The sequence below is a fragment of the Amblyraja radiata genome, chromosome 3 (assembly GCF_010909765.2).
Source record: "Amblyraja radiata isolate CabotCenter1 chromosome 3, sAmbRad1.1.pri, whole genome shotgun sequence".
NCBI classification, from domain to species: Eukaryota; Metazoa; Chordata; class Chondrichthyes; order Rajiformes; family Rajidae; genus Amblyraja; species Amblyraja radiata.
This window is the reverse complement of record NC_045958.1, coordinates 105,401,882-105,418,959: the sequence shown is the minus strand read 5'-3', so window position 1 is coordinate 105,418,959 and position 17,078 is coordinate 105,401,882. Positions and strand designations below refer to the sequence as shown.

The following is a 17,078-nucleotide window of genomic DNA, read 5'->3' as shown; positions in this document are numbered from 1 at the left end:
CTCCTCAAATACCACCCCCCCCCCCCCCCCCCCCCCCATCAATGCGTCCATTGTGGAGGGGGTGAGCTACATCAAATTCCCAGGGGTGCACCTTGCTGATGACCCCTCCTGGTCTCTCAAGACTACACACCTAGACGGGAGGGCTCAGCAGGGGCTATACTTCCTCCGGAGGCTGAACCGAGAGAGGCTTTCCCCACCCATCCTCCCTATGTTATACCACAGAGAGCGTCATGACCAGCTGCATCACCGTCTGGTCCGGGAGATGCACCGCATCAGGCAGGAAGCCCCTGCAGCCGATTAGTCAGGACAGCGGAGAACATCGTAGAGGAGCCTCTCCCATCCATTCCGGACATTTTCAACAAAGGATGCCTCCGAAAAGCCTCCAACATTAGAAAGGAACTCCTCCCACCCCGCCCGTGGACTCTTTGCCCCTCTGGCATGAGGTAACAGAGCATCAAGGCCAGCACCACCAAGATGTGCAAGAGCTTCTTCCACCTGTCTGTTAGAATGACGAACACACTGCTGCCCCCGAACGCACGCACACACGCACCTCATCTAAATCACACACCTCTGCTGCACTGGCACCTTCTATCAATATCACCACCAACAACAGAATGGTTAAACACAAATTTAAACCCGTTATCAAGGATGGGTGAGGGGGAGAAGGTATATCTCCATCTTCTCTCTTCTTATTTCTTTTCTTTTCTCTTGCACTTCTTTGGCAGCTTAGGGGTCTTTTTCTTGCTTTCTCTCATTTTATTTCTCTTTCCTTATTCTCTTTTTTCTCTCTTTTTTCCTTTTTTTTTAATTTAGGTTTTAATGTTAAAAATGAAGCTGTACAATAATTGTATAACTGTTATGTCGATCGCCTTATCCCTGTACAATGGCTTCTAATAAAATTAATTAAAAAAAAATAAAAAAAAAAAAAAGAAATTTATATATATCACCAACCATGTACCTTGCACCTCAGTCCCGTGAGGAACGACATTTCGTTCAAATGTATACTTGCATGTTCGAATGACAAATACATTAACTATTATTATTACCCAGGTCAGTCCAAACAGCTAAAGCTAAAGCAATCGGAGGCTCTCCAGTGAAAGATAGAGGGACTCGCTACAGTACGGAGTCACTGCATGGCCGCTCACCACCAATGTGAACACGATGACAAACCTAGAGACACCAATTCACACCCAGTCTTAGAACATGGGGCAGTACAGCACAGGAACAGGCCATTCAGCCCACAATGTCCATGCCGAACTTGTGCCCGGTTAATCTAATCTCCTCAGGCTGCACGTGATCCATATCCCTCCATCCGCACATGTCCATGTGCCTATCTAAAAGACTCTTAAGCACCACTATCGTATCTGCCTCCACCCCCATCCCTGTCAGCACGTTCCAGGCACCCATCCCCCTCTGTGTAAAAAACATGCCCCGCACATCTCCTTTAAACTTTCCCCTCTCACCTTAAAGCTAGGCAGCTGAACCTCAACTATAGAGCAGTCCTGCACTACTATCTATCTCATTGGTGACCCTCGGACTATCATTTTTTTAGTTTAGAGATAAAATAAAGAAACAATAAATTGCCTGACCCGCTGAGTAACTCCAGCACTCTGTGAAACGTCACCTATCCATGTTCTCCAGAGCTGCTGCCTGACCCGCTGAGTAACTCCAGCACTCTGTGAAATGTCACCTATCCATGTTCTCCAGAGCTGCTGCCTGACCCGCTGAGTTACTCCAGCACTCTGACAGTTTTTCTCTGAGGATCTGCTGGTGATGAGTATCACTGTGGTCTGCTTCCTTTCCCTAGAGCTGTGGCTGCCTTCTCTCCACCAGTGCCCTGCGACGCACAGAGTTCTATGATGACCCAGTAGCTGCTGTGCAGGACATACCAGACGGAGCCACGCTGCTGGTCGGAGGTAAGCTGACCGTGACGTCCCTCTCCCCGTGCCCTTGACCGTGCCGCGTGCGGTGGCAACCAGTCTACTCCGCCATTCAATCATGGCTGATCCATTGTGAACACACAATGCTGGAGTAACTCAGTGGGACAGGCAGCATCTCTGGAGAGCAGGAATGGGCGATGTTTCAGGTCGAGACCCTTCTTCAGACCCGACCTGAAACGTCACCCATTCCTTCTCTCCGGAGATGCTGCTTCACCCGGTGAGTTACTCACCCGCTTCTTTATCTTTCCCTCTCAACCCCATTCTCCTGCCTTCACCCCATAACCCCTGACACCCGCACTAATCAAGAATCTATCTATCTCTGCCTTAGAAATATCCATTGACTTGGCCTCCACAGCCTTCTGTGGCAATGAATTCCACAGATTCACCACCCTCTGACTAAAGAAATTCCTCCCCATCTCCTTCCTAAAGGTACGTCCTTCAATTCTGTGGTTATGACCTCTGGTCCTAGACTCTCCCACGAGTGGAAACATCCTCTCCACATCCACTCTATCCAGGCCTTTCACTATTCGGTAAGTTTCAATGAGGTCTCCCCTCATCCTTCTAAACTCCAGCGAGTGCACTTAGTGCACCCATCGGACAATCCCAGGCAGAGTTTTGGTGAATCTCCTCTGCACCCCTCTCCAGTGTAGTCACCACCTCCTTCCAGTGTGGTATCCGACACTCCACGCCCACCCCCCCCCCCCCCCCCCCTCCCCCTATGACCTGACCAAAGGTTTATTAAGACACACACAAAAAGCTGGAGTAACTCAGCGGGACAGGCAGCATCTCTGGAGAGAAGGAATGGATGACGTTTCGGGCCGAGTTCCTTCTTCAGACTCGGAACGTCACCCATTCCTTCCCACCAGAGATGCTGCCTGTCCCGCTGAGTTACTCGGGCATTTAGTGTCTATCTTCGGTTGAAACCAGCATCTACAGTTCCATCCTACACAATGTCTAATAAAGTTGTACCCAGAACCCCTCGGATTAATCCTCTATGCCCTTGCTCATGGATTGCATCTCCTTGGACACCCATTTTGCACCTTAAGGGATAATTGCACTCACTTTCTCAGCATTTTATGGTAATCCCAAAATGTGTTGCTACATGTTATTGTTAGAATTAAACACCATCTGCCAGTTAGTCACACAGTGTGGAAACAGGCCCTTCGGCCCAACTTGCCCATGCTGACCAACATGTCCCATCTACACCAGTCCCACCTGCCCGCATTTGGCCCATATCCCTCCAAACCCGTACTATCCATGTATCTGTCTTAACTGTTTCTTAGACGTTGTGATGTCCCAGCCTCAACTACCTCCTCTGGCAGCTAGTTCCATACACCCACCACCCTCTGTGTGGAAAAGTTACCCCTTGGATTCCTATTCCTGGATGGAGTGGATGTGGAGAGGATGTTTCCACTAGTGGGAGTGTCTAGGACCAGAGGTCGCAGTCTCAGAATTGAAGGACGTGCCTTTAGGAATGAGGAGGAATTTCTTTAGTCAGAGGGTGGTGAATCTGTGGAATTATTTGCCACAGAAGGCTGTGGAGGCCAAGTGATAGCCTCCACTAAGGCAGAGATTGATAGATTCTTGATTAGTGCGGGTGTCAGGGGTTATGGGGAGAAGGCAGGAGAATGGGGTGAGGAAGGAGAGATAGATCAGCCATGATTGAATGGCGGAGTAGACTTGATGGGCCGAATGGCCTACTTCTGCTGCTATTGCTTATCTTTCCCCCTTCACCCTAAATCTATGCCCTCTGGTCCTTGATTCTCCTACTTGTCTACCCGTCCCTTGTTCCCTTGAGTGTTCTCTACTTGAACCTGATGAGCTTGGAGCCATTGGATGTGCAGCCATACTCTGTCCTGACCTGTACCCCTCTCTGATCTCCACCCCCCCCCCCCCCACCCACCCATCCTCTCTGCCTTAGGGTTTGGGCTGTGTGGCATCCCGGAGAACCTCATCGGGGCGCTGCTGAAGACAGGCGTTAAGGGCATCACTGCCGTCAGCAACAATGCGGGGTGAGTGTGGGTCGTGAGGGAGGGTGCGAGGCGGGGGGGTTGCGTTCTGTTGAAATGATCAGACTCTTACATAGTGGTAAGAATCTATAGTCTTTTATTAGCAACTCTACGGAGGAAACACTGGGTGCTTTCATCTGCATGCATTCAGCTAGGGGAGGGAGAGGGAGGGTGAGAGGGAGAGGGGGAGAGATTTCCTCAGATGGGAGAGTCTAATAGCCTCACAATTAAAGGGTGCTCTTTTAGAAAGGAGGTGAGGAGGAATTTCTTTGTGAAATGCACAGGGCACCAGGGAGAACGTGCAAACTCCACACCTTCAGCAACCCAAGGTCAGGATTGAACCTGGGTCTCTGGCACTGTGGGGCAGTGGCTCTACCCGCTGGGCCTCTGGGTCATCTTGCGGAGGTTGGTGGGTTGGTCAGAGCATCTCTTTGTCAATCTGTTCCTGGGCTTGGCTAAGGTGGACACACACGGGCCCAGGCACCAGGTAGTGGAGGGTTACAGCCGTCTGGCCCTCTTCTCTGGGTACGTTCCCCCTGGCCGACGTGCCCCTGGAGATGGAGCACACCCTGCCCACAGAATCCACATGCCCCGGCACCGACCCCCTGCTGGAACTCCACTAGTCACTGGCAGCCAACCTGAAAAAGCCCCCTTTATTGCAACTCTTTGCTTTCTGCCATCCAGCCAACCCGCTATCCATGCTAGTATCTTCCCTTTAATACCACGGGCTCTCATCTTCCCCTCGCAGCCTGACTTGCGGCATCTTATCGAAGGCCGCCTGAAAATCTCCGGCTGCTCCGGTTTCCTCCCATATCCCAAAGCCGTGCGGATTTGTAGGTTAATCGGCCCTCTGTAAATTGCCCCTATTGTGTAGGGAGTGGGTGAGAACGTGGCAGAACTAGTGTGAACGGGCGGCGGATGGTAGGCGGGGACTGGGTGGGCCGAAGGGCCTCTTTCCTTGCTGTATCTTTCAGCCAATCAATCGTGGGTCTGAAGTGTAAAGGGCCTGTCCCAATAGGCGATTTCTTCGGCGACTGCCGGCGTTATATCAGGGTCGCCAAAAGATTTTGAACATTTCACAAAAAAAAAGTTGCGACACTTGAAAAAACGCCACGCGTCACCGGCGCATCACGTGCAACATTTTTTGGTGACCTGATACGTCAGTCAATGATGCCGGGAGTTGTGGAAAAAATCTCCAAGTGGGAGAGACCCTTAACTCTGCAGATGTTGCAGAACAGGTTTGCTACCGGCATTAGGCGGCAGTAGCTGTTGGGAGAGGTTAGGCAAACTTGATCTGTCATCTCTGGAACCGAGGCCTGACAGGAGTACATTAATCATCATTAGAGTCAGGAAAAAGGCCATACGTAGCCTTTTCATGCCTTTTTCGATGATTCACCAGGATAATGCCTTTTTCACGATCGAGTACCTAAATCAGTCTTTTTTTGCCATTTTGCTAAAAGGTTGTGCTATTTTCTCTCGTTGTACCGTGATTACACGTTAATATGAATGTTATTATTAACGTGTTAAAATTGTATAAATTACAACAAAAAAATCCACCACCGGGGGCGCCAACGTCGGTCGTTCATTAGTTCATGCAGCTGCCCGCTGGTTCAGTCTTCTCCAAAATCTACTTATTACTTCCAATTTTGCAAACTTCCCACAAGCTGCCACTTCCCTTGAGAACGTGGCGGAACATTAGTGAATAACTTGCAGGTTTTCAACAAAGTAACTGACGATATCCGTAAAGTTCCTGGCGATGTAGGTAAAGACATACAAGGAAAATGTGAGAGAGTGATTTTAGCTAACAAACATCTTGAAGAAATACAAAACAAAGTTAAAGTTCACAAAGGTAGTTGTAATGCACAAGATATCAACATGAATATAGAGTCTGTAGCTTGTTTCGGGTATGCACCAGTGACCTCAGCTGAGGTAGAAAGAAGTTTTTCACAACTGAAGCATATTCTGTCTGACAGACAGCATAGTTTAACACCAGATAATTTGAAAAAAAATGCTAGTAATTATGTGCAACTTTGGTCATTTAATGTAGTATGCCTTTATATTATCATTTTTAACCATATTTTGGTGGTGGAAATACATGCCTTTTTATACCTTTTTTGGTCTATAACTGCCTTTTTCGTGCCTTTTTTGTAATTTTTATTATGCCTTTTTGCTTGCCTATTTGATCAGCCATGATCATATTGAATGGCAGTGCAGGCTCGAAGGGCCGAATGGCCTACTCCTGCACCTATTTTCTATGTTTCCTTTCAGAGTATTTTAGTGCCTAAACATCCTGGCTTTAATAATCATCATTATCATCATAATTATACTTTATTAGCCAAGAATGTTTTGCAACATACAAGGAATTTGATTTGCCATACAGTCATACCAATAAAAAGCAACAGAACACACAAAACACATTTTAACATGAACATCCACCACAGTGACTCCTCCACATCCCTCACTGTGATGGAAGGTGAAAAAAAACGTTAAATCTCTTCCCTTCGTTGTTCTCCCGCGGTCGTGGGCCTCGAGCCTTCCGTTGACGGGACGATCTTGGCTTCCGTAGACGGTGGTGTTGGGGCCCTCCGTGTCGTGGCGATCAAGCTCCTGCAACGGGGGGGATTCTCAGCTCCCCCATTGCCGGGCAATTGGACCCCGGGTCGGGGCTGGTCAAAACCTTCAGCATCGTTCGGAGCTTCCCGACATCGGTCTCTGCCCGAGACTGCGAGCTCCTCGATGTTGAAGTCCGCAGGCTGCGGTTGGAGTGTCGATCCTAGGCAAGGGATCGCAGGCTCCGATGGCAAGTCCACGTCCCCGCGGTGGGGCTCAAAGTCAGTCCAGAGCAAGGCCTCCAGCTTCATGATGTTAGGGCTCAGAGCGACCGGAGATACGATCCGGAAAACAATCGCATCTCCGGCTAGGTGAGAGATTGGAAAAAAAGTTTCCCCCCACTCCCCGCCCACCCCCCACATAAAACAAATCAGAGAACATTAACACAAACTTTTAAAACACACTAAAAATAACAAAACAAAGACAGACAGACTGTTGGTGAGGCTGCCATTGTGCAGTGCCCCCATAATTACGGGTGGCAGAGACAAGGTAGACAGTCAGAACCTTTTCTTTCCTGGGGTAGAAATGTCAGACTAGAGGGCATAACTTTATGGTGAAAGGGGCAAAGTTGAAAGGAGATGTGCGGGGCAAGATTTTTTACACAGAGGGTGGTGGGTGTCTGGAACGCGCTGCCAGAGGTGGTGGTGGAGGCAGAAACGATGGTGGTGTTTAAGAGGCCTTTAGACAGGCACACGGATATGGAGGGAATGGAGGGATGTGGACCACGTGCAGGCAGAGGAGATTAGTGTAACAATGAGGGAGGGCAAGTACCACTGAGGGTGAGGGGTTGAAGTCTGCACCCTCTGGCAGCATCCGGTGAGGGGCGGGAGTGATGTGGAGGCAGGGGGGTGGGTGGGGATCTATGTCTAACCCTTGGGTCAAGAGTGTTGTCATATGCACCAACCTCTTGGGGCAGCTTAAAAGGCCCGTAAACGCAGTCGCCTACAACTAGTGGCCACACGATGGCGCAGCGGTAGAGTTGTGCCTCACAGCGCCGGAGACCCGGGTTCAATCCTGACTACGGGTGCTGTCAGTACGGAGTTTGTACGTTCTCCCTCTGACCTGCGTGGGTTTTGTCCGAGATCTTCAGTTTCCTCCCACACTCCGAGGACGTATAGGTTTGTAGGTTATGTGGAGTTCTCTGCCACAGAAGGCAGTGGAGTCCAATTCACTGGAAGATTTTAAAAGAGAGTTAGATAAAGCTCTAGCGGGCTAGAGGAATCAAGGGATATGGGGAGAAGGCAGGCACGGGTTACTGATTGTGGATGATCTGCCATGATCACAATGCATGGCAGTGCTGCCTCAAAGGGCCGAATGGCCTCCTCCTGCACCTATTTTCTATGTTAATTGTCCATAGTGTGTAGGATAGTGATAATGTGCTGGGATCGCTGGTCGGCGCGGACTCAATGGGCCGAAGGTCCTGTTTCCGCGCTGTATCTCGAAACTAAACTAAGTAGATGGCTGGATTGTAATCGTGTGTTGTCTTTCCGCTGACTGGTTAGCACGCCACAAATAAACCTTTCACTGTACCTCGGTACACGTGACAATAAACGAAATATACAAAAATCAATTATACTCTAATGACTATAATACCTGGTATCCATAAAAATTGATGTCTTTAGTGCCACAAAAGACACAGCGTTTAGTTCAGTTTAGTTTATTGTCACGTGTACCAAGGTACAGTGAAAAGCTTTTGTTGCGCGCTATCCAGTCAGCGGAAAGACTATACGTGATTACAATCAATCCATGCACGGTGTACAGATACAGAATAACGTTTACTGCAAGGTAAAGTCCGATTAAGGATAGTCCGAGGGTCACCAATGAGGTAGATAGTAGTTAAGGACCGCTCACTAGTTGTTCAATGGTTGCACAGTCCATAGAAGAACATCTGAAGAATGGTCCCGACCCTGAAACGTTGCCTATTTCCTACGTTCCATAGATGCTGCCTCACCCGCTGAGTTTCTCCAGCATTTTTGTCTACCTTTGATTTTCCAGCATCTACAGTTCCTTCTTAACCATAGAAGATCATAGTTGCTGAGGTTAGTGTTGTGCAGTGTTCAAGAGCCTGATGGTTGTTGGGAAGAAGCTGTTCCTGAACCTGGAGGTCAGGGTTTTCAGGCTCCTGTACCTTCTTCCTGATGGTAGCAGCGAGAGAAGAGCATGGCCAGGGTGGTGTGGATCTCTGATGATGCTGGCTGCCATTTTTGAAGCTGCACCTCCGGTAGGTCCCTTCGATGGTGGGGATGTCAGTACCCGTGATGGACCGGGGCAGTGATGGTCACCACTCTCTGTAGATCCCTTTGACGGTTGGGAAGGTCAGTACCCGTGACGTTCACAGATGCTGAGGATGGTGTTGTGCAGGTGATGGCAGCTGAGAAGAAGCTGTTCTTGAACCTGGTTGAGTTTAGTTCAGAGATACAGCGTGGAAGCAGGCCCTTCGGTCCGCCGGGTCCGCGCCGACCAGCGATCCCCGCACACTAACACCAACCTACCCAATGTTTACATACACCAAGCCAATTAACCTACAAGCCTGCACCTCTTTGGAGTGTGGGAGGAAACCGAAGATCTCGGAGAAAACCCACGCAGGTCACAGGGGGAGAACGTGCAAACTCCCTACAGACAGCACCCGTAGTCGGGATCGAACCCGGGTCTCCGGCACTGCAAGCGCTGTAAGGCTGCAACTCTACCGCTGCGCCACCGGGACCGCTGCTTCTCGGTCTCCTGATGGGAGCGTGGCCCGCAGGGTGTGGTGGGTCTGTGCTGCCTTATGCGTGAACCTTGTCCTCTCTGCAGGGTGGACAACTTTGGTCTGGGACTCCTGCTCCACACCAAGCAGATCAAGCGCATGGTGTCCTCGTACGTGGGCGAGAACGCGGAGTTTGAGCGGCAGTACCTCGCCGGGGAGCTGGAGGTGGAGCTAACGCCACAGGTGAGGAACTCTACTGAACCACCCAACATGTCCGCATCCACTCCCCCCCCCCCCCCCCCCTCCCCCCACATTCCCACTTCTACCTCCATGTGTCTTCACCTCATAGTCATTCTGCACGGAACCGTGATCTTTAGCCCAACTTGTCCACACCAGCCAACATTTGGAATTCATTGCCACAGACGGCTGTGGAGGCCAAGGCAATAGGTATTTTTAAGGCAGAGATAGATAGATTCTTGATTAGTACGGGTGTCAGGGGTTATGTGGATAAGGCAGGAGAATAGGGCTGAGAGGGAAAGATAGATCAGCCATGATTGAATGGTGGAGTAGACGTGATGGAACGAATGGCCTAATTCTGCTCCTATCACTTATGACCTGATGTCCCATCTGCATGAGTCCCACCTGCCCACCTTTGGCCCATATCCCTCCAAACCTGTCCTATCCATGTACCTGTCTAAATAATTCTTAAACATTGGGATAGTCCCCACCTCAACTACCTCCTCCGGCACTCCGTTCCATACACCCACCACCCTCTGCATGAAAAAGTTCCAGGTCAGGTTCTTATTAAATAACATTTCCCCTTCACCTTAAGCCGATGTCCTCTGGCTCTCGATTTCCCAACTCTGGGCAAGAGACTCTGTACATCTACCCAATCTATTCCTCTCATGATTTTATACACCTCTATAAGATCACCCCTCATCTTCCTGCGCTCCAAGGAATAGTCCCAGCCCACTCAACCTCTCCCTATAGCTCAGGCTTTCGAGTCCTGACAACATCCTCGTAAATCTTCTCTGTAGCCTTTCCAGCTTGACAACATCTTTCCTATAACATGGTGCCCAGAACTGAACACAATATTCTAAATGCGGCCTCACCAACGTCTTATACAACTGCAACACGACCTCCCAACTTCTATACTCAATACTCTGACTGATGAAGGCCAATGTGCCAAAAGCCCTTTTGACCACCTTATCTACCTGTGATGCCACCTTCAAGGGAACCATGCACCTGTACTCCTAGATCCCTCTACTTTACAACACTACCCAGAGGCCTACCGTTCACTGTGTAGGTCCTGCCCTTGTTAGACGTCGCAAAATGCAGCACATTTCACATTTAATTCACATTTCTCTGTATTCCATTCCATCAACCATTCCTCAGCCCACCTGGCCAACTGATCCAGATCCTGCTGCAATCGTTCACTACCACCTTCACTGTCTATAATATCACCCACTTTAGTGCCATGTGCAAAGTTGCTCATCATGCCATGTACGTTATCTTCCTTCACTAATGTCTCCTCCCCCGCATTCCCTTCACATCAGAGACTGTCTGGAAAATGCTCAGCTATTCAATATTCGCTGACTCTCACAAAAAACGGCACGTGACCAGGCCCTTCGGCCCACAATGTTTATGCTCAACATGATGCCAGCTAAAGTGTCGGAAAGAACTGCAGATGCTGGTTTAAATCAAAGGCAGACGCAAAATGCTGGAGTAACTCAGTGAAACAGGCAGCATTTCTGGAGAGAAGGAATGGGCGTCGTTTCGGGTCGAGACCCTTCCTCAGACCAACTAATCTCCTCCCCCTGCCCGTGATCCGTAACCTTTCAATCCCGTGAAACCCTCTCAAACGCCACAATCGAATCTGCCTCCACCACCACCACCCCAGGCAGCACGTTCCAGGCACCCACTGTGTAAAGAAAACAACTTGCCCCACACGTTACCCCTCTTTCCATAAATCTATGCCCTTTGGTCTTTGACATTTCCACCCTTTTTTTGTATCAAAAAATAATTTAAATTCCAACATGGAGTTTGGAAGGATGAGGGGGCGGATCACTCCATGGTTCTGGAGTACCGTCTACATGAGGGGAACCACTCCATGGTTCTGGAGTACAGTCTGAAGAAGGGTCTCGACCTGAAACGTCATCGACTCATGGTCTCCAGAGATGCTGCCTGAGCCGCTGAGTTAGTCCAGCACTCTGTGAAACATCACCTATCCATGTTCTCCGGAGATGCTGCCTGACCCGCTGAGTTACTCCAGCACTCCGTGTATAACTGCGAACTGCAGACCAGTTAGCTTGAGAGTGGCAGTGGGAAAAATGCTGGAATAATATTTAATAATAATAATAATCTTGACAAGAATAGGCAAATAAATACAAGGGACTGCAGAGGCTGGAATTTTGTGCGGAACACAAAGTGCTGGATGAACTCAGTGGGTCAGGCAGCATCTGTAGAGGGAATTGGTGGTCTGATGAAGGGACCCGATCCAAAATCATGTCCTCCAGAGATGCTGCCTGACCTATTCGTTTGTTCCATCACTTGGTGTTCAATGGAAAATCTCTGAGTCAGCACTGATTTAGGGTTATTTAGGAAACGGGGATTCCCCTCTTCCATCCTAGATGAGGCTCTCACTAGGGTCTTCTCGATATTCCGCAGCTCCGTTCTTATTCCCCCTTCCTCCTCACTCGCAACAAGGACCGAGTCCCCCTTGTCCTCACTTTCCACGCCACCATCCATCGCCTACAACATATAAACCTCCAACATTTTCGCCATCTCCAACAGGATCCCACTACTGGCCACATCTCGCCATCTCCACCCCTTTCTGCTTTCCACAGAGACTGCTCCCTCCACAAATCCCTGGTCAATTCGCCCCTTCCCACCCAAACCACCCCCTCCGCAGGTACTTTCGCCTGCAACCGCAGAGGATGCAACACCTGTCCCTTTACCTCCCCCCCTCGATTCCATCCAAGGACCCAAACAGTCTTTCCAGGTGAGGCAGAGGTTCACTTGCACCTCCTCCAACCTCATCTACTGTATCCGCTGTTCCAGGTGTCAACGTCTGTACATCGGCGAGACCAAGCGCAGGCTCGGCGATCGTTTTGCTGAACACCTCCGCTCAGTCCGCCTTAACCTACCCGACCTCCCGATGGCTCAGCACTTCAACTCCCCCTCCCATTCCCAATCTGACCTTTCTGTCCTGGGCCTCCTCCATTGTCAGAGTGAGGCCCAGCACAAATTGGAGCAACAGCAACTCAAATTTTGTTTGGGCAGCTTACACCCCAGCGGCATGAACGTTGACTTCTCTAACTTTAAGTAACCCTTGCTTTCCCTCTCTCTCCATCCCTCCCCCTTCTCCCACCAGTCTTACTGTCTCCGACTACATTCTATCTCTGTCCCGCCCACTCCCCTGACATCAGTCTGAAGAAGGGTCTCGACCCAAAACGTCGCCCATTCCTTCTTTCCAGAGATGGTGCCTGTCCCGCTGAGTTACAGCAGCATTTTGTGTCTACGCCCAGGATTTAAACCAGCACCTGCAGCTCTTTCTTACGCATGGATTTAGGGTGTGGCCATTTGATTTATTTTTTTTCGAAGTTGTAATGAGACAAATGGAAACAGACAAACCAGTTGATCTGGATCATTACACTTTAATGGAAACTTAATTTAAAGATCGGAAGCCAAATCTAGTGATCCCTGCAGGGATATAGCTGGCTTGTAGCCATCAGCTGGGGGACATGCAGGAGAGGTAAGGAGATAACTGTGCGAGGAGCTGGGTAGCAACGGGTGCTGTCTGTACGGAGTTGGTTCCTTCTCCCCGTGAACTGCCTGGAACGTGCTGCCAGGGGTGGTGGTGGTGGAGGCAGCCTGGGTTTTCTCCAAGATCACCAGATTCTCTGCCTCGGAGGGCAGTGGAGGCCGGTTCTCTGGGTACTTTGAAGAGAGGGCTATATCGGGCTCATAAAGATAGTGGAGTCAGGGGATATGGGGAGAAGGCAGGAACGGGGTACTGATTGGGGATGATCAGCCATGATCACATTGAATGGCGGTGCTGGATCGAAGGGCCGAATGACCTACTCATGCACCTATTGTCTATTGTCTCTGGTTTCCTCCCACACTCCAAAGACGTACAGGTTTGTAGGTTAATTGGCTTGGTATAAGTGTTAAATTGTCCCTAGTGTGCGGGGATCGCTGGTCGGTGCGGACCCGGTGGGCCGATGGTCCTGTTTCCGCGCTGTATCTCTAAACCAAACTAAACGAGGTGACAAAGGAAGTGAGACGGGTAGGAATGAAATGTAAAGATGGTGGGGGGGATATGGATGGGGAGGGGCAGGAGAGAGAGGAGTGATAGTGGGAAATATGAGTGTGTACGAGGGTGTGGTGGTGTGGGTGCCATGAGAATGACATCTGGAGTGACTCAGCGCGCCATACTCTTGATGTTTCACCATCTCCAGTCAAGTCCTAGCGAGTCACATCAAGAACCTTTTCATTTAATACAGGATATTTTTACACAAAGGGACGGTTGGGTGCCTGGAACATGCTGCCGGGTGGTGGTGGAGGCACATACGATAGTGGGGTTTAACGGGCTTTTCGACAGGCACGTGGATATGCAGGGAATGGAGGGATGTGGATCACCTGCTGGCAATTGAGTTGGTCTTGATAGCATGGACATTGTGGGCCGAAGGGCCTGTTCCTGGTCTGTACTATTCTCATGGGTCACCACCCTCTGACTGAAGAAATATCCACCTCATCTCCTTCCGAGTCCTTTCATTCTTTTTCTCCACCCGCCGATCTTGAGAATGGTGTTTTGTTTCCACCCCCCCCCCCTACTGCTGCCCCACCTCATGTCCCCTGCTCTTCCACACTTCCTTCCCCCCCCTCCTGCACATCCCCCCCTCTCCTGCACCTCCCCCCCCCCTCCTGCACATCCCCCCTCCCCTGCACCTCCCCCCCTCTCCTGCAGGGGGCTGCGATACACGCGTCACAAACCCAGCCCCCCCTCTACTGCATGGAGAGGAGGTTGGGGTCCTGAACGCTGGTGCTATTGAGGATGAGGACCAGTGCATCTGTGACTGAGTGGGGGAAGGAGGTTTGCTGACCTGTGTATCGTGGCCCCCCTGTTCACCCACATTGTCCCCACAGGGAACGCTAGCGGAGAGGATCCGCGCCGGGGGTGCCGGCATCCCTGCCTTCTTCACGGCCACCGCCTGCGGCACGCTGATCGAGGAGGGCGGCGCCCCAATCAAGTACAACCGGGACGGCAGCATCGCCATCGGCAGCGAGCCCAGAGAGGTGAGAGAGCCCGCCCCCCCCATCACCGTCTCACCACCACGCCACTGGTCTTCCTAAAGGAACGTCCTTTTATTCTGAGGCCTCTGGTCCTAGACTCTCCCACTAGTGGAAACGCCCTCTCCACATCCACTCTATGGTCGTAGGTGGACGTCCTAATGGGTCGCCGGTTGTCGGTAGCTTGACGTCGAGTAGGTGGTAGGTTGTTGTAGACATTGTCGTGGGGGGGGTCCAGTCGCCGGTTTTTCGGTGACCTGCTACAACTGTGGCAGTCGCCGACAAAATCGCCTAAGTGGGACAGGCCATTTGGAGATTGGGAAGCTTAAAGGGCCTGTCCCACTTGGCGATTTTTTTCAGCGACTGCCGCGTCATATCAGTGGCGCCAAAAGATTTTGAGCATTTCAAAATCCAGTGGCGACAGACAAAATGTTGCGACACTTGAAAGAACACAGCGCGTCGTACGTCATCACACCGCGATGTGATCTGATACGTCAGTCAATGATATTGTATATCTTTATTGTTATTTTCCTGAGTACTCACATACCCAGAGGAAACAAAAAAACGTTACTCAAACCAGTGTCCATTCAGTGTGCAGTAAAAAATAAATAGAAATAAAAATACATATATCATGAACAAGTTTAACACTACTCTCAACTAAACATCAACAGGCGTTCCGATCGGCAGCGGCACGACAGTGGCTCTGTCCAGGTTGGTGGTTGGTGCGCGATACTTTGGCAGGGGGCAAAGTCCGTTTAACAGTCTTATAGCCTGCGGGAAGAAGCTGAGGAGCATCCTGCTGGTTTTGCAGCTAATGCTCCTGTACCTCTTCCCAGATGGCAGGATGGAGAATATGTGATGCGATGGGTGGTAGGGGTCTTTGATGATGGAGATGGCTCTGTTGATACATCTCTTCCTGTATATGTCCAGTAAGAAAGGGAGTGGAGCACCAATAATCCTGCTGGCGGTCTTCACAATCCTGTCAAGTTGGTGCCGTTCGTACGCCTTGCAGCTCCCGAACCAGGAAGTGATGCCGTTGGTTAATGTGCTCTCGATTGTCCCCCTATAAAAAGTTCGTAGATGTGTAGTGGGGAGACCTGCTTTACGTAGTCTTCGGAGAGGGTGTAGTCGCTGCTGGGCTCTCTTGACCAGTGCTGTGGTGTTGGTTGTGGACATCAGGTCATCTGACAGGTGGAGTCCTAGGAACTTCACGCTACTGACCCTTTCCACATCAGCTTCATCGATGTGCAGATGAATCTGCCCATGAACCCATGAATCTGCCCATGACCGTACTACGTCGAGTGGACTATCTTGCTCGCTATAGGATCTTTGGTTTAGAGACTTCCAAAAAGCTGTGGTGACTGCGGGGGTCTGAGTGTTTCCCGGATACCTGCTGACAATGTTCTAGTTTGGTGATTGATGTTTGCAAACTGCATGAACAGCAGATTTGATTCACGCATTGTTGTGTTAATTGCGAGTGAATAAAAGCTCCCTTGTTCAGGCCGAATGATATTGGAGGTTAACAATGATCTGTATTCTCACATTCACTCTGTGTGGGAAGGAACTGCAGATGCTGGTTTACACCGAAGATAGACACAGAATGCTGGAGTCACTCAACTGGACAGGCAGCATCCCTGGAGAGAAGGAATGGGTGACGTTTCGGCTCTGATGAATGGTCTCGACCCAAAACATCACCCATTCCTTCTCTCCAGAGATGCTGCCTGTCCGCTGTGTTACTCCAGCATTTTGTGTCTATCTTCACGTTCACTTTTACTGATTCCTGTGAATAACGCAGAATAATTGGACAGTTGAATGCATTTTACCAACCCCAGATAGGTTAATTTATTTAGTTTAGAGATACAGTGCGGTAACGGACCCTTCAGCCCATCGAGTCCGCACCGACCAGCGATCCCCGCACACTAACACTATCCGACGCACACTAGGGACGATTTTACATTTGTACCAAGTCCATTAACCTACAAACCTGTACGTGTGGGAGGAAACCGGAGCACCCGGAGAAAACGTACAGACTCCGTAGCTGGGATCGAACCCGGGTCTCTGGTGCTGTGAGGCAGCAACTCTATTGCAACACTGTGCTGGCCTACTTGAGTTTAAACTGGACCTCGTGCCCCTAGAGTTGTCCCTGGGCAAGTTGTCGGGGATACAGCCAGTGGTGGGGGCATTGCAGGAGTTCAGTTCAGTGTATTGTCGCGTGTACCGAGGTACAGTGAAAAGCTTTTGTTGCGTACTAACCAGTCAGCGGAAAGACAATACATGATTACAATCGAGCCATCCACAGTGTACAGATACATGATAAGGGAATAACGTTTAGTGCAAGGTAAAGCCAGTAAAGTCTGATCAAAGATAGTCTGAGGGTCACCAATGAGGTAGATAGTAGTTCAGGACCGCTCTCTAGTTGGTGGTAGGATGGTTCAGTTGCCTGATAACAGCTGGGAAGAAACTGTCCCTGAATCTGGAGGTGTGCGTTTTCACACTTCTGTACCTCTTGCCCGATGGGAGAGGGGAGAAGAGGGAGTGGCC

The 17,078-nt window shown here is 50.1% G+C and overlaps 1 protein-coding gene across 1 annotated transcript in view; it reads left to right on the top strand.

Moving 5' to 3' along the window:
* oxct1 (3-oxoacid CoA-transferase 1) overlaps window positions 1–17,078 on the top strand; it is a 47,780-nt gene that overhangs the window by 8,003 nt on the left and 22,699 nt on the right. Inside the window, exons 2-5 of the mRNA XM_033018510.1 lie at window positions 1,808–1,916; window positions 3,862–3,952; window positions 9,353–9,488; window positions 14,394–14,543. Of these exons, the coding sequence (XP_032874401.1) occupies window positions 1,808–1,916; window positions 3,862–3,952; window positions 9,353–9,488; window positions 14,394–14,543 (486 nt within the window). The remainder of the gene's footprint in view (window positions 1–1,807; window positions 1,917–3,861; window positions 3,953–9,352; window positions 9,489–14,393; window positions 14,544–17,078) is intronic.